Below are 18,131 nucleotides of genomic sequence, written 5' to 3'. Positions count from 1 at the left end.
ACAAATAATGAAAAAAAAAAAAAAAAGACAAGTTACAAGTTTAGGGAAGGTAGCAAAATGAGCGGGTTGTTTCTGAAGACCCGAGCTCCCCCAAGTTCTTTACTTTGCCTTAACTCGGTGTCACCTCGCAGGGAAAGCATTGAAAATCATCGAGGAGAAACGGAGACAGAGACAACCTTGAGTTTCTCAGCTTCCATTAAAAAAAGAAGACAGAGTGAAAATTGTTATAGTCACCAAGAAAAACATCGCAGTGTAGCAAGCGCACCAGAAACAGAGCTGGCTTCTTGGGTTTGCCAAGAGCCTGAGACAATATTGCTGAAGCGTGAACTGCTCATTCATTTCAGGAGCTGCTAACACCAACCCCGTTACTGGCAATGGCCACAGCGTTAACCATTTCTCCACTCCCCAGAGCACGTAAAGGGGAAAAGAATTGTATTTTGGAGACAGCACTAATGCCTTCAAGGTCCAGTCCTGAAACGTGCTTATTACCCACAACATCTAATGAAGTTAGTAGGAATTAAGGGATGCAAGAATAGCTACTTCATATGACCATGGGTTTTACTTAGTGGCTGTAAAGTTTTCTTAGCTCCCTAGAGGAAGATAGAAAACTTTTCTTTCTTAAAGTTAATAATCTTCAAAGATCAACCACCACTCCCCCCCCCCCCCCGAAAGCGAAAATCCTTATTAAAAAGATCATGCGTGTACATGACATTAAACAAAATCCAAGGTAATTCACGTTCAGGGTTAGAAACCCAAGATGACAACCAGTACAGGACCTCAAGAAAAACTAGTCCATCTCTGTAAGCCACTTTCCCATTAACATACAAACACTAAATCCAGAGGTTCAGCTGGAGTTGCTTCCATTATATGTGGTTTTGTATTTTAAGATTTGTAGGCTTACAAGAATGAAAATTAAGTTGTGTAAAGGCACAGTATTGTCACTGATTAGAGCATGGCTGGTGTTTGCAGAGTTGCATTTATACTTGCCAGCCCTCAGTGAGCTGGGAGAACAGGAATGCTTTTTAAATTTAATATCCGATGAAGGTCTAGGATGGTCCAAAACGATGCGGAGATATCTACAGAGCGAGACAAATTAATGGGAAAGCTTGGCTGCACTCGCACTAGCAAACAGCCCAGGGTCAGAGCCCATTTTCTGGCTCTAAATCCAGCTGGGATGGTCTGGCCAGAGCTGTAATATTAAATCCTTTTAACCTCCACAATGGGATGGCTGCCTCTGAGCTGCCCACGGGAAGGGGTTCGGGCCTCTGCTCATTTCCAAACCACGGCTGGGACCTGCTCGGGAGCGTGCTGGCCAGCCCCGCTCAAAACCAACTTTGCTGAGAATTCAACAGTAGCAGTGTTTAACGGCCCAGGCTCTACCAGCATGTAATTTATTGGTAAAGATATTCCTTTCTGGCCATTTGAGTTCAGAGGGATGGGTCTGCAAACTTCTTTTGTTTAGAGGTTGAGCCCAGCGTGTCCCTCATCTATCTCAGTGTGTCTCTGGTCAATGACACAGTAAATATAAAGACAGTAAAATCCACCCTGCATGCTGTGGGGACTCCAGCGCATGGGACAGGAGAGTTTGGGCATGGTGGCATGAGGCCAGCATCCCCAACTGACAACTATCTGCAAAGAGTGTGAGCCTAGGGCTGGAAAAGGTAGGTTTGGTGGGTTTTTCTTGCTATTTAGATTCGGTTTTAATTTTCTCCTTTGTCATATGGGCATTTGTCAAACACATTTGCGTAGGACAGGCTCTTCCACAGCCGGTGCTGGACGTGGTTGTGTTAGACCTGCAGGGCAGGTCCTCCAACAGCTTAAGACCTTGACCTCACAAGTCTCTCTCAAAGGCTAAGCAAAAAGCAAGAGGCTCGTGTTTAGACAGAAGGGTAAGGAGGTCTAGGAAAAGTGTAGGGGAAGAAGTTGTCTCCCCACCTCCCTTCTCAGGAGTATTCTCGACAAAATTAAATTCAAGCTCAAACCCTGCAGTTGCAGAGCAGGTAGAGGTCAGGGTGAGGCAGACCACGGCAGGGTTAAGCCAGGACTGAAGTGTAACAAGGCTGTGATATGGATATGTTTATGGGACAGTTAAATCATCTCTTAAATCACCTCACCAAAGGCAGACGATCAGATCAGACGTGCCTGTACCTGAACTACTCACCTAGGCTCGCTGTAGAGCCCGTGGAGAGAAACAGGCTCTTCCAAAGCACTGCCAGGGACCAGCAGAGCTCATCTACAGACTGGTCAAGTCCTGCAAATGCCAGTTTGTTCCCTCCGACTCAAAATGGAGCTGAGGGTGACTGTCTCAGGTACGGATGTCTACCCTGGGGACATCTACACCCATACCTCCTTCACCCTCCTGCGACTGCAGGAACAACCTGACCTGTACTCCCTGCTCTGAACCTTGCATGTGCTGAGAACTTGCTGGATGAGTCCCAAAGCCTTATGTAAAATGGCTGTGATGTGTATTTCTATGAATCATATACATTAATTACATAATAGACACTCATGCTCCCCATCCCACATGCACTTTGGTTATGCATAGGGCACAAAGTCTGAGTGCATTCGCTATGAATCATGCAATAAGACTACGTCCCTCCGGCAAAACTCTCTCTAAAATGACCATGCTCATATATTCCCATGGTTTCCAGTACAATATTATTTAATTAAGAATATTAATCTGCTGGGCCACCAACTTTCACTGCCTTCTGGGGAAGTCTGGACAGATATTTTAATAAAATATGGGGAATCCTGCTCTTTTTATGACTGAGTTGGTGCAATAAGGTAAGTAAGTCAACTGCACGGCCTCGTGAGCTTATTTTTTATTTATTCTTGATATGAACATGAGGCTTATGCACCAGAGAGATCATTGGTTCAAAAGTTGCATGAGTGATGCCACATAATCTTTTTTCGCTTTGTTTTTCTGTTGAATACTGCCCAAATATGTGTGACACATCGTTAATTAGTTGTCCGACACTGCAGATACAGCACCTGTCCCTATTTGGAGAATAAAAGATGAATACTTGGAAGTTTGACAGCCGTGGGGACTCATTTGCACGTGCCTGCAGCATGCATGCAAACATTTCAGTTGTGCAAAGAAATCAGTCTAGACCACTGACACGACCAGTTCGGCCGCATTACACCAGCCTGCCCGAGTAACTCCTCGGGGTTGCAGCCTGCTGCCCTTTTCCCCTCTCCCGTGGGACGCAGACCTGCATGAACTGCTACGGCAGTCCCCCGTCACCGCCTGTCCTATAGCCCCAAACCTCTTCCGATGCTCAGCCTAATCTGGGATTGAACCACAGGCGTCCTCATCCCCAAGAGATGTACCCATCCCAGAACGGGGAGGAACACCAATGGTTTCGGCCATGGGATGGATGGGTTTCTGGTCATGGGAGTACCATCAGAAATAGCTCTTGAGGACTGCCACTGACAATACAACCAGGAATCACTCTTTTGAAGGACTCGTTGCTCTATTAGATGGTATATTTTCAATGTTTGGGTGAGCACAACTTAAGAAGCTGTCTAGGCAGAGCCAGGGAAGCCTGTGGAAAGGCTGGGTGATGTGAAATTGTGGCAGGTAGGAAGTCCTGTGCCTGTAGGTGTGACATCCAAGGCCTAAGGGGGAAGTTTTACCCATTTTTCCTCCTGCATGATGTTAAGCAACAGGCAGTAAATATGGCATTCATTAAAATTACCTTGTATACTTTTAACAGCCTTGATAATCAGATTTCTGCCACTGTATCGGAAAGCAAAGTTTGTTTTTATTCAAGGCCTTGTAAAACTCTAATTTCTCCCTCATGCACTGGAGGTGCCTGAAGTTTTCTAATGTTTTTTAGTGTTTCTTAGCAGTCATTTTTTCCCCCCATCAAAGCTCTGTTCTCCTCTGAAAGATGTATCAAGGAACTGAGTGGAGATTCGCGTTTCTCTGTGTGCGAGGGATAAACTGTTTGCTGCAAGGGGCAGCTTTAAACTTGCATTTCTCTCTCTACTTTATACACAAAAGGGAGTCGGATCCTGCCCTCCCTCCCCGTGGAACTGCCAGGTAGAAACCCTTGAGAGGAACCGCAGGGTTTGCACCCTGAGCATCGCAGCTCGTCCTCCCCCCCCGGGAACGCCGCTCTGTATTTCTGAACGTCAGCAAACACCGCAGACAACCTCTGGCACTGGTGGAAGATCAAAGCCCCCCTTTTTCAATCTTGAATCTAACTGGAAGCAAGATCCCCACGCTGGGAAAAGGTAAGAGCATTGCGGAGGCGTCGATCGAGCCGCTGTTAAGAAGCGTGAAGGCAACCGGCTGCAGAGTACGGCAGAAAAGTTCAGTCGGCGGCCACATAATGTACCCAGCCAGGTCTTTTAGTCATTCTGCCTGTGCCCACATGCCAGGCGCTCACGTCTGAATACACACAGACAAGCAAGGGCTGCAGGGCAAGTACTTGGTGCTACAGCTGCCGCAGTCCCAGAGGAGCCTCTCCTGGAGGTATGGCTGGGGGCACAATTGCAAAAATAACCCATTCGACAACACACAGACCGTCAGGAGGCTCCGACTCAAAGGGAACCTGTTTCGGGCCAAACAAAGCATTTCCTCAGCATCAAGCAGATCGAGTTTTTTGAAGCAAGTCAGCGCATTGCACAGAGAGCTCGCAGGAACCTGCTCCACCACCCTCCAACCCTCATGGAGATGTTTGGTATCTCTGAGAAGGCAGAGCGCGCTAGGACCGCAGAGGGGGTTTTTTTTTGCAGCTGTTTGTTTGAGAAACAAAGCTTCCCTCCTCCAAGATGAAAGAAATCAAGGAGTCTACGCTAATCAAATCCTACATGCCTGCTGGCTGAAGTTCAGCTTGTCAGTGATGCAGCTCAGTGGAGTGATCAACATTTCCAGCGCTACGAGCTCGTGGAAGGGGAAAACACGACAGCAAGAAATTCACCTGGCTGCGAGTCAAACAGGTGTATGGCAGCAGCATCCAAGATTATAATAATATCTTGCAAACATGCAAAAAATAGATGTAATAAGACTGATTCTTTGGTTTTCATTAATGAATCATAAAGGCTTTCTTTACATTACACATGCTTTTCTGGCATACGCTGCTAATATTTCCACACTTGCAAGGTTGGAGTTTTAATACTTAGCCTCCCTCCCCTAAGGTTCCTCATTTTTGGCAAGATATACAAGGTGACTGTGTGCCATGACGGCGCTATCTTACTTTCGGGCAATCAGATTGCTTCACACAGATGGTTTTATCACTGAGACCATTAGAGATGAATTGCACGCTATGTAAATGTACATTTGTTTGATAAAAATAAAGTCTCAGTTCCTCGCTGCCGCCTTGTCTGTGTTCCTAAATGTATTTCCTCTCTCCTGCATCATTCCAAAGCACAATTTGTCCAATCTTTACCCTAAAGTGACTCAGCTAGTTTCTGATAGGCATCTTAAGTACACATTAACTAAGGAAATAGGCTTTCTTGAGCTACTGGATTGAAATTCAGGAGAATGAACCTTAGCCTTAACTACTGAAGAAATAAAGGCATCTATTTGTCAGGATGCCCAACATCACACACACCACGCAAGTAAAGCACCAAAAAAATAGAGAATATCACAATTACTTTAAAACATGCAAGCAAACATCCTCTTGTAGGGGAAAAAAAAGAGAGAATTTGTTCATAGAATCAGGTTCACGATTTAAAAATAGTCTGATCTGAAATGGACCTAGAAGCATTCAAATGATACACGCTCAGAGCAACACAGCAGCTCTTCCACTCCGAAAAAAAAGGGACTTTGACTCCTGCCTGCCATGCAGTAACCCTGTCATCACCAACTGAGCTTTGCTCTTCTTACGAAGGTTTATCTGAGGCCACGGAGGCAGCCTCTGCCAGTCTTGTTCCTATCTGCATAATTGTTTTAGGCAAAACACAGTCTTTACCTGAGAGGCGTCTGGGCACATCGGTGATGGCTGGAAGTCCTGTGCCTCGAGTGGAGGACAGGGGAGTTGTGGAGTGAATGGACGGTGAAGTCATCTGGCTCAAGTAGGATGGGTAAGACTGGTCATAGGACCATGGCGGGGATGACTGTGCCTGCCTGGGGTCTAGGGAAAAACAAACAAACAAACAAACAGAGTCAATTTTTTAAAAGGGAAGAAAAATTTTAAGGCATTAACAGCCTAATTGAAAGAGGCGGGATGATTACTGAAAATACACGTGTCAGTGCTATGAGAATGTAACGACACACAACCTGCTCCTCTAGGACTCAACCCCTTCAAGTCTCACTCTCTGCTTTTCCCTCCCCATAACAATTTTTTAGGGGAATGAACAGAGCACTGAGCAGAGTTTTAAAAGACCTAGCAGCTGTGCTGCAAATTCCTGGTGTCTCTCGCCCAGGTCTAACAACGTGTTGTACCAGGACATGCTAGTCCTCGTGGATCCAGACAGATAAGCAGACGTTAAGTATGAGACCCAGGTCTGAGCTTAGGAAGGGGACTTCAGAGGTGGGGAGACTCTACAGTCAGCACTTGGCATGCCTGTCAAGTTGTTATCCAGTTCAAACATTACACAGTAGTGTTTTCAGTGCTGAAAATGCTATCCAAGAAGGAAAATGTCATTAATCTTATCAGCATCCGTCCAAAAATGTCACATTTGGATGCTGGCCCAATTACCTACAGTCACCTCAATTACAACAATATGAAACCCAGTGGTTCGGGATAACTGTCGGAAGCTAATGATGCCTTTTGATATACTTGCTGCAGCTCACTATGGAGGAAATGATTTTAAGGATAAATACAGTTTATTTTTTGCTGAAGAGCTGGTGGATTGCATTAAATGAGAGAGAGGGAGCCCTGGTTTTACTCACGGGTGTTTGCATATATAAACCACTTGCTCTCAGTTAATAACTGGTGATAAAGATACCACTGAATGCCTCATAAATTATTATTTTCATTTCTTTACATCAATAAAAACAAAGCACATTCAACCCCAGAGTTTGTTTTGGGTGCTGCACGATAAGCAGAAAAATATTTCTGAACTGGCTCACAGAAATTGTAGCACATCCCTCCAAAAACTCCCCAGTATTTTCAGTGAGGCACATCAGGTCCACTCAATTTGGAGAACCTGCTAGATCAGAGCACGGTGCTAAGACCCTACTTTGTAGACAGCAATGTGATAGCCACATGGCATAAGCAAAGGCACTTTTTCAGGAAATTCAACTTTTTTTTTTTCTTTTTTCTTTTTTTAACTCCTTTCCCTGCTCTTCCACACAGCAAAACCTTGTAGTTTCAGCTATTCCTTGTTTATTTTTTCTGTTCAGACATGATTTGTTTGAAGAGATGTCTGGAAAGCAGATACTTCCTTGAAGCAAAATAACTATATAGATATATATAAAAACCTCGAACTTTCCAATTTAATTTTAAGAGGATTTTCCCGGAGTTTGCCATTTATATTAGAGCTGAGCAATATAAATGGTTAACATAAACTCCGCAGAAATCCGAAGGACACTTGATCATTAAATGTAATGAACTTCTTTGTTTTAACAATTTCAAGGCTAGGGTTGTATAGATTGGCACAGGTTCAAATCTGACTGACTGCTCGTTGTTATATCTGATATCGACATATTTCTCTGCCTCATTCCACTACTATAATTCACCATTCAGTCCATGGTAAATGATCTTCAACTGGGAACGGAAAGCCTAGGCTTGCTGGGAAAACAATCTTAAAATTAATGATGTGTCAGGAGCACAATCTCAAATCCAAGCTCCTTCAAACTCCAAGAGCTTTTCAATCTCTGCTTCCGAATTCAAAACAGAGTCCTTTAAAGTTTTGATTTTTAGGTCAGGTCCAATGCTGGAAGGAAATTATATCGCAGGTAAAGGCTAGGAAAAAAAAAATCACAGCAGAGGATGTTTTCACAGGATTTTGGTCTAAGATGGGGAAAACCTCAGGGAAGGAGCTGCCTTCTGGAGGTTCATGCCCTTCTGGTAGTGCAATCCTCATGGCATGAGGAGACCTTGAGCGTCTCTGGCACCCTCACCCCTTTGAACACCCGTGCCAGAGTTGGTTTTACACCTAACGTCCTTAATCTAACAAGTGTCAATGCCTGTGAGGACACAAGAAGGATGCATGGCAAAAAGTGGTCTTTCAAAGGCTCATGTGGTCTTTCCAAACAGTATCTCATACTGCGCTATCAGAGACAGAATATGGGGCTGCATGGACCACCAGTTGACCCAAAAGTATATCATACATTCCTACAAAATTTAACTTAAATTTATACATGGCTTCTATAGCTTATCCCAACCTCAGCACCGCATTACCACATTTCTTTTATATATCTATATATCTATATATCTATATTTGATTTCAGCTCTCCATGAGTCCAATACTGTGAGATTTTAAACTGCAAAGTATTTTAGAGAAAGAGAAAAAAAGAAGTTGGACTGTTAGTGAAAACACTATGTTGTGACTTAACTGCCTCTAGCCCTGAAGCAGATCTCCTGTTGGACTTGGGTAACTCACCCAAACTCCATTTGCCACAATTTTGACCTAAATTATAGGACAATAATGATAAATCATTCCCCCAATATGTCTTGCATATTTAGTCAGTCATTTCTTTAAGGTGCAGGCACTCTCTGAGTACCTCACTCACAAAATGGGGTGCTTAGCTGGAAACTTTCAACCCAGATATTCAGATGCAAACTCGAGCCCCTCTGAAACTAGAGTGCAAGCAACTTAGCTCCAGGGAAATGAGATCATGGGTTCTCAGGGAACAGGAAAATAAAGAGGAAAATCCTCAACCAAACTCCACATCAGATGATGCATCAGAGCTCAGCGACAGAGGAGAAGGACACAGTACCCCAGGCTGGAGGGTCACTGCAATTCCTCCGCACCAAGGCAGCCCTGAGCTCATGGTGGAGTTAGGGTGAGGGATTTTGCCCTGGAGCTGACTGGCTTCAAGCGTTATCTTTGGAAAGTGAAGATAGGAGTTTCACCGGATCCTGAAGTAAATGCCCTAAAACCAGCCTCCGCTCACTGACAGCAGCCGAGGTTTGCACAGACGGGAGAGAGAGCGGTGAAAGGCCCTTGCCTTGCCAAGTCGCAGGTGATCTGCTAGCCCACAGGGTAAACCTCGCCGCTCAGCGGCGTTGCCCAATCCCCAGAGTAAAATGCCACCCTGTCTAGGCCTCGAAGGCGGACATGCAGCTGGGTGTCACATGGCACCCTTTTGTCCCAAAAGCAGATGTTCCCTGCAATGCTGCTAGAGCGGAGACTGCAGCCACCAAGGCCAAACCAACCCATCTCTTCTGGTCCCACACACCACCAAACCAAACCAAACCAAACCAAACTAAACCAAACCTCCTGGGGGGGGAAGGAGGGTGCCAGGGGCGCCGCGGGCAGGTGCCTGCTAGTGCTCCTGGGGCAGAGCCACGTGGGTGCTTGTGGGGGAAGCACAACGATGTCCTTAGGTGCGTCACCTCCTCCTCGCTTGGGCACAGAAGGGGTGAAGTGGGTATTTAGCCCGTACCAGCAAGGATGAAGCTACAAGTGGGTTTGTGAGAGGTTTTCCTTGGTCTGCTATGCCAAAGACCAGCTTCTCCATTTGCTCTGGCCGGGGGGCTCACATGTGTCCGCCAGGTCCCTGCGGGCCAAGGGCTTTGTGCTGTCGCCCAAAGCACCATGTGCTCTGCAGGCACAGCACATCTTCCCAATTGTGAAAAGCCCAGAACAGATGAAAAACCTTAGAGGTCTGAGACAAAGCAAATGTGGATTCCTCCCTAAAAGAATCTGTCCAAAACACGGGAAAAAGCTAAAATAAAAATACAGCAAAAAGCTCAGGAGAAAGGTTCCCACCTTCCCATACAGCAGCCATGGGGAAGGGCTAGCAGAGCATTCAACAACAGCAAAGGAGGCAGAGGGCCACTTTGAGTTGGCATTTGCACTTGAAAATTTTGGAGTGATTACTAAGAGCAGTCCTCCTTTTGTAAACATTTCTGTTACGCCTGCGTGGGTGTGAAGAAAAGTGCAGCTTTCAGCATATTCGTTCACAACGGGGCATATCGTGTCTATGCCAAGAAAGCCTGGGCACAGCTCGGCTGAAGCAAGTCAGCGGGGCGAGGTCTAAACTAATGCACAAACAGTTCTGTCCTGTTTGCACTTCCAGGTAAACCTCGCCAAAGCAGGAAATATTGAGTATTGCAAGTTATTTTGTGTCTAGGTTTTATTGCCACATTTATAGCCAGTGGGAGATACACACGGTTCTTGACCCTTGTGGTCTGTGATTGACTGCATCAATAGACAATAAGTGGTCTTAAAAATCAGTCTAAGATTGGATGCGCTGTATAAAACTAAAGAAAAACCAAAAACACCCCCCCCCAAAAATCCCTAGTGACCCATTCTCCCACCGATGACATTAGCTCTCCAGCAATGTGACTTCTCTTCCTTCAATGGAAATGTTCTGAAGTGTCAATGGACAGAAGAAAAAGACCCGTAAATAGCCCTGAAGAATGTTTTTCCACTGCTTTGGCACTGGACTATGAAGCACACAGATTTACTATAGAAAAAAAAAAAAAATCCCATTTTCCAAGCCGAGTTACATGATCAGAGCATGATCGCAGGCTCGCAGCTCCTTGGCGTACTGTCTGTAACACCCCAACATCACATGCGTGCATGCACTTTGCAAAACCACTCTCATTTAAATCCAGCCATCGGCTCTAGCACTGGCTGCTGCTGATTGTATTAGTGCTACTGCCAATACCGAAACCCAAGCTGTCTGGAGCTATCTTTGGTAAACACTTAAAGCAAATATCCTCACTTCTGATCTTAACAAAGGCAAGATGACTTTCTGCATGAGTAACCCAACTATTGTTGTAAGAACCCCCCCCGCCGCCCCCAGCAAAACAACAACAACAAAAATGCGACCTCCTTCTCTTCTCTGACTATTTCTTAGAAATATTCAAAAGCCCAGGGCTTGATCCAGATTGCCCAGTTCAATCAATGAAGTAAAATCCGGTGGAGTTACACCCCAATGGACACAAATGTAATTGAGACCAGATTTTGGCCTGAAGAACCTCTGAAACCATTTCTCCTCCCACCCCACCAAGAGTCACATTTCTAAAGGAAAAAACAAAACAAAACAAAACAAAAAAACCTGAACAAGTCACGCCAGTAGGGCAACTAAATTGTAAAGGGGGGGGAGAGAAGTTGAAAGGATACTTTAATAGGAGGGACCCAAGCTTTACCGAACGGAGGTTCGCAGTGGCAACTTGCCAGTCGCCTGAAGGATGCAATCAATTTGTATAAAATCCAGCAGACTGCAGCCACCCTTGTGTTCATGGCAGCAGAAATCCCAGCTCCACCACCTCATCTGCTGAATCTTGCAGCTTTTATTCCACGTTCCAGTGGGCTGAAGGCATAATTCACTCCACAAGCCTCCTACTTGGGCTATTTCTAATTTATCTGTTCCGGGCAACCACGTACTTTGCCTGATGGGCTCTCAGATTGATGTGCACCAGCTACAAACCGGTGCGTGCTTCAGAGTGCTGCTGGTCCCAGGTAAAACACAGCCAGCCCCTGGCAGAGCACTTGCATAGTGCCGGTCTAATAACAGCTACACAGTTTCTGTTTCAAACCTGTCCTGCTGCTGATGGTCTGGGAGAACGGACACTGGTCTTTGAGGCAGATGCTGCAGAGCTTCATATCCAGAGCCCAGGAGAAGCCTGTGATGAGCACGGCTTTCTGCCTTCTCCCTGACCCTGCAAAACGGCAGCATCCAGCCCATTCCCTCCAAGTCCTGAACGGGGGAATTAAGGAGGGCCCAGCTGGTACCATCCTCATCCTCCATCTGAGAGTCGAAGGTACTTTCTGCCTGTGGCCTTCCCAGCGGCCTCAGTTCACACTGTCCCTGAAACCAGCCCCTGAAACCAGTGGAGATGGGTGCCCCCACTAACTTCCAGGTAAGCCAGCTCTGAAGCCTGTAAATCTGCTTCCTACAACCCTAAAACCTATGAGAAACTGAAGCGTAACGTTGCTGAAGTGCATGGTGAAGGGCAGGGGAGGGAGAAGAGGAAAAGGGGGAAAAAAAAAAAAAAAAGATTTCACGGGACCTGCTTTTGAGTGCTGTTATTTCAGTGATGAAAGTCACAGGTTGCCTATAGATCAGACGGTGCCACGGTGGTGATGGAGCATGAAACCTCACTTAACTCCCACTTCGCAGTCCCCGCAGCCCAGCCCGGGGTCCTCACGCCGACCACATTCCTGCCATTACACCCGTGGCTTTTCCTGGCCGATAGCAGCTAATCCTCACCGGTCGCGTTTGAGAAAAACAGCAGTTTTCCTCGTTTCATACTGAAACACTGATGCAACAGCTCAGTGTCTGAACGGGGGTGTAATCGGATACGTGAGCAAATTGTGCGAGTGCCGTTAGGGAAAGGGAAAAGAAATAAAAAAGCAAATATACCAGTATCCAAATGTGAACAGACAGGATTCCTGATTTACGGGCAGCAAGCAGGGTTCAAATTGAATCTGCACTGCCTCAGCAAAAGCATCTGCTTATTGGACGATTTGTTTTTTAATGACCCTGCGCTGTTGCTTTTGCAGAATCCTAGTTAAAATGCCATGTCGAATAAGGGCAACTCTGTGCCTTGTGCTGCCACAGCCCGGTCCTGTGGTAGGTTTAGGACCGCGCCGTGCTTTGTAAAACCTGTGCTCTGATACTCTAGGAAAATAAACACAACCCAGACAGAGAAAAGAAATATAAGGGTGAACCCCAAAGTGCTGAGTTCTTTCAGACTCAGGTGTGGGCCAGCCAGGCTTTAAATATTATTTCTGTTTAATCATGCAATAGCTATGCAAGACCCGAAGTGGAGTGAAACAAAAACAGTTTATGTGCTTACTAGCAATAATATGAATTTTGTCATAGGAAACCTGTATTTACTGTTAAAGTTATTAGGAATTAATTATTTTCCCTAAATTGCTAGGTAAAAGGATTAAGAAACAAAGGTATTTCTAAAGGAATGCTTGGTTAATTCCAATAAAGGTAATAAAAAAATCCTTGCTTTTCAGACAAGGGTCTATTCTCCTTTTATTACATACCCAAGCCATACCAGCCCAGTGACCATGTTACGAAGTCAGTGGGTAATTCCCACTGAATATCGCACCACAACAAGGAAACTGGTGGAGACGGACAGCCCAAACAGCTCACTCCCCACTACCGCACCAAACAGGCGGATGTTTAACAATTTCCCATGGTCACCTAACACCCGATCAAAGAGGTGCCTCGTCTACGGCATCAACTTTGTCTCTCATTGGCACGGTTTGTGTGGCAACCAGCATCCATTCATCCCAGAAGAACTCGGAGGGACTGTCCGCAAAAAGCATCCCGGCGCTTTGGTGGAACATCAAAGCGTGTAGAGCTTTACAGATTACAATCAACGTCCTGAAGAGCACCAAAAAGCCTTGTGGGGAAGCCAGCGCAATTCACAGAGCTCGCACCGATGTAACATGCTCACGCTAATCGCCTTATTAAATGGGAGGGCTCCCAGAAAGCTAACGAGTAGCCTTTGAGGGCTTGGGCGTTTGACTTTTCTAAAGCGAGGAAGAGACAAGGGTGGGGAATAACATGGCAAATACTGTATCAGACCACATATTCACTGCAAACTTTAATAAGCAGCCAAGTCCTCACTGTTTTGGGGGGAAATGAGAGCAATTTGGGATTCTAAAGTATCCCACAACCGTGAGTTTATCCGGCAAGAAAAGCAATAATAATCCACAATAGATGGGAAAAGTCTGCCTGCCTTCCTCGGTTCAGCTCGCTTCCCTCTGCCCTGCCAGCACCACATCTTCCCTCTCCCGATGAAGTCTCCACTGGTACTTTGAACTGCTGACTCTTACATTTGCAGAGAAGACAGCGAGTGCCACACAGCTTTGTTTCCAGTCAGGCTTATTTAAAGCTCATCTAAAGTTTTCACCTCCCAGATCTGTAAATGCTGCTGCTGCTGCTTTGTAACGAGGCAGAGAAGTATTCTATTAATCAAACCCAGCAGAACATTTTCTACAGGAGGCATTTATGTGAATGAGAGCAGCACATGAGGTTAAACTTAGCTAGGAAGAAAATTACAAGGGGATCTCAGTTCTCGTGCTTCAGGACATAAGCTGATCACCAGATGGGGTCAGGAAGAATTTCACCCTCCTTCGTTCCTAGATATAGCGTTGCACAATAGGTAAACTATGGAGGCACAAGGAAGAAGGAAAAAAGCTGACTGCAGCCCTGGATTTTTCCCCTGCTTTCTCGGGAACTACATCCCCAAACACCACCAGACAGAAGAGAATAGGTTAGAAAAAATATTGGGCTTTAGTTTGGCAGTTCTTACCGAGAAAATGATATGCACAACAGCCCTGATTTCACATGTCCAACCAACAAAACACTAAGCCCAGCCAAAAAACCTGCTCTGGGAAGCTGGTGGGCAGCAGGTACCTTTTAATGGGTACTAGCGACATATTTAATATATTATAAACATTTTACACTAGTTAAAGCTAGGCTTCTACGTCTGGGAGAACTTTGCCACAGCTCATGGGAACAATTTTTTCGTTTCAATTCTCTGAGTGCTTTGGGTTCAAATTAACCCACTTACTTCTCTTCCTTACTGCAAATTAATAAACAAGTTGAACTTAAGAAAGAAGAAAAAGAAAGAAGAAGAAAGCCACAACACTTTGTTAAAACCGCTAAGTTTCAGCTGGTATCATGTCAAAACCACTTGAAACATGAAACCAGAAATCTTCCTAGGTTGACTCAAAACTATGTCTATACTAGGAGTGCTTTACCAGTAAAGGAATACTGGTATACAAGATTGGCAAAGGTCTCCTGGTATGGATGCAACTATAGCAGCAAAACTGAGTTTTAAACTGGTCTAGTAAATTAAGCCAAGAGTTTTGTTGATGGGACTTGCATCTAGGTGAAGTCCTCCAACAGTTCTAGCAAATGAACGGGTCAGGAGCAACACCTCTTCACATCCTGGATAGACACAAATACATCAGCACAAATTTTAAGTGTAGAAATGGCCAAAATTAGGTAGAGGTTGTTTTGAAACTCTTTTGAAAAATTTAACCAGCTCTGAATTTAGAAAAATGACAAAATCGGTTTATTTTGTAGGCTTCACAGTTTTGTTGCAAACTTCTGGCATAGCTGCAGTTAAACTTCTTATTTCGGTCTTATAATCTGTGACACATGGTACTTTATGATGTCTCTCAGCACAATGAAATCTGTCTCTCAGCATGCAATCATAAATGTTGCATACAACCCTCACAAGCAACCTTTGGAGATTTCTCCATAACCCAGTTCGTTTATTGTGACAGTGGTCAGCACTGGTAATAGAAGGAAACCGCCACGTGAGAAGTTTGTATTATTACTCTGCTAGAAAGGCCATTAAATGCTGCCCGCTTCCCTCAACACCAGTGCAAAATAAAAACACTGAATAAAAACGTTCATTCTAATATGTACCGTTGCACACGCGGGGGGACAGGGCAGAGCAATGTGGCAGTTAGAATTTCACCGGATTCCTACTCAATTTACCCAGATTGACTATTTTGGGCTATTTTGGATTTACGGCAAAAAGGTATTTGGAAAAAAAAGAAAAAGAAAGACATTTTCAGCTTCAAACGCTATAGAAAAAGCCCCTTCCCACCTAGCTTTGCTTGGAACACATCTCTCGCCCTGTAACAGCCTCTTTGACTGCAGCTGAGACACAAATATCCATAAGCAATTACTACCGTTGCCTGTGCAAGTCAAACCTACGGTTCTGTCTCTTACCTGTAATCTGACTCTGTCCTTGTGGATTAAAAGGACTTGGTGCAGAGTTCAGAGAGGGCCGTGGGCTCTGGGTCGGGACCCCTACTCTCATACTGGGATGAGGAATGCGCCCTAAATCACTGAGGCGTTCAGAGAACAAACTAGGTTTAGAGTCATCAAGCTTCTGTCTGTGCCCTGGAAACAGCAAATCATAAAATAAAAGCGTTAATAACAAGATTTAGTAATTTAACACACCCCAAAAAAACCCCAATATGGCCTCTAAGGACCTGTTATCAGATTTAACGGATTTATAGGTATCTCAGCTACCCCCAATAACACAGCGACATCGGTGGGGTGATTTGTGTTTTGGGCATGGTTGTGCTGATGAAAGCCTTATTGAACACAACTGTGCCCATGCAGATGTGTAATATGTTGCAATTTGGATCAAAATAAGCACTTATGAGGACACCCACACAAGGTCTTTTTTGTCTTTTTGGTTTTTTCAAGTTTTTTTCTGCTGCTTTAACTACACTAGGTAGTTAAAGGGGGATGCTTTCTTTTCCAAAAGCAAGCCTCATATGTAAGTACAAGTTATCAAACGGGACAATTATTCCATGCCTGGTTTATATGTTCTGGATTTTTGCTAAGAAAATGCAAGCTTTTCTTCTCCCCTTATTTTTTTTCTTTAACTCTGTCACAGTTACTCATTAGCTTTCATTCCTCTGGGAGATTTTCCAAAAATTAAATCGTCACTGTCATTTGGGAAGAGCAGTATCGCAAGGAAAACCTTTAAAGCTGCTGGTCAAGACTGGGTCCTACACTCCCTTGCATGGTCAGCCTTCCTTAGTGCTCCTACTTCTCTCCCCAAAACCAGGCTACCTGCCCTCGTGCCGTATGATCGCATTGGGAAAAGTCATTTATGGGTGCTCGGTTGTCAAAATGTAAAGGGGAAAAATGGCAAAAGCAACAGGATGCCCTAACTGGTACTGCTCATATTGTCATTGACGTGTTTCAAGAGTAAAGGCTTTACTTCTCTACTTGTTGTATTTTTGCTCCTAGGTTTAACTTCTTTCCAAAGCAGTTATAGGATGCTCCTCGCCCAATGGCGCCTTTGAATGCGAGGCGCAGGAGGTGTTATTTCTATCATTCAACATATGGAGAAACAGGCATGCATAGAGATTAAGGTCAGGACTAATTTTACTTAACTTTAGCCATTCATAAATCAGGCATCTAGTCTAAACTCTTCTAATGTAGACTTCCTCTACAGTTAATGGAAAGAAATAGCTACTTCCAGAGGGCAATTCATCTCATTTGTCTCTGACACCAGCCTTAAAACGGGATGATTCACCTTCTGATTTTGCTTTCTCTTCCTTCTCTGATCAGAGAGTGAGCCCACATGACTAGTTTAATTAGACACCCTCATCATTAGTCAACATTAAATGGAATTAATCTCCTCCGAAGTTACCGACCAAGGTCACACAACAAGGCTCTGGCAGAGCTGAAACTGGGGGGGGCAGACCCCCAACTGCAACCCAGAACCACGTCTGCCTCCGTCCCTGTAAGCAGTGCCGGGGCACGGGCACAAGCAGTAACTGGGTAGGATATTTTTATGCTTTTAACAATAAGAAGGGTCCCTGGTAGGGTTTGGGCTTGAACCTTTCCAGATGATCCCCAGTGGCCTGAGATAACCCACATTGTCACTCAGCAGTGTGAACACAGCTACGAGAGTTCAGCTTTGCACGCGTGGTCAGATTGTCCCATCGGTCTTAGGGCCAGAGAACCAGTTCTGGCACTGTTTAATTTATTTTAAAAGCATAAAGGAGGCCACTGAATCTTGAGATTGAACTATCAGACTACCACTCTTAAAAAAATGCCTTTTAATGGTACCTGTCACCAGAGTACTGAAATATATGGGTTCACATCATCTAACTGGGACCATGGTGCCGACATGTCATATAGGCAAAGCGATGTCAGTAATGTCAGTAATTTAGTGACAGCTAAATCCAAACTAGATTCAATGAAATTGTGGGTCTAGATAGAGAAGTGAAGGATTCACGTTGGGAGATGAGAAGAAACTGGACGGAATTTAATTTAGAGAAACTTCTCTAGCAATTTAAAAAAATTAATTAGTTGATCCATTATTTTGCACTTTGAAGTATGATTTTTTCTCCCCCAGGATGACTCAGTCGAAAAGCACGGGGTAGACAGGAGCTTTCTCCTTAAGGAGAAGGTGCTGCTCTGTGTTAGAGCTGACATGGGTGGCTACTCCTCTCTTCAGGAGGTATCAATCACTTTAAATGGGGAACAATTTTTGGTGGGCTTGTAACAACTCCGTAATGGCAACTTAATTAACAGGATAACATCTAAC

General features: G+C 44.8%; 1 protein-coding gene across 4 annotated transcripts in view; it reads right to left on the bottom strand.

Moving 5' to 3' along the window:
* Positions 1–18,131, bottom strand: part of RUNX2 (RUNX family transcription factor 2) — a 221,860-nt gene that overhangs the window by 89,469 nt on the left and 114,260 nt on the right. For 2 of the 4 annotated variants that reach the window (XM_075750438.1, XM_075750439.1), the window contains 2 exons: positions 15,785–15,958; positions 5,922–6,083 (listed from right to left, as the gene is read on the bottom strand). In XM_075750438.1, coding sequence (XP_075606553.1) covers positions 5,922–6,083; positions 15,785–15,958 — 336 coding nt within the window. The remainder of the gene's footprint in view (positions 1–5,921; positions 6,084–15,784; positions 15,959–18,131) is intronic. The other 2 variants (XM_075750440.1, XM_075750441.1) reach the window with 1 other exon arrangement.

Source organism: Balearica regulorum, chromosome 3 (assembly GCF_011004875.1).
Source record: "Balearica regulorum gibbericeps isolate bBalReg1 chromosome 3, bBalReg1.pri, whole genome shotgun sequence".
Lineage (NCBI taxonomy): Eukaryota > Metazoa > Chordata > Aves > Gruiformes > Gruidae > Balearica > Balearica regulorum.
The sequence above is the reverse complement of the archived record's forward strand: the minus strand, read 5'-3'. Positions and strand labels throughout refer to the sequence as shown.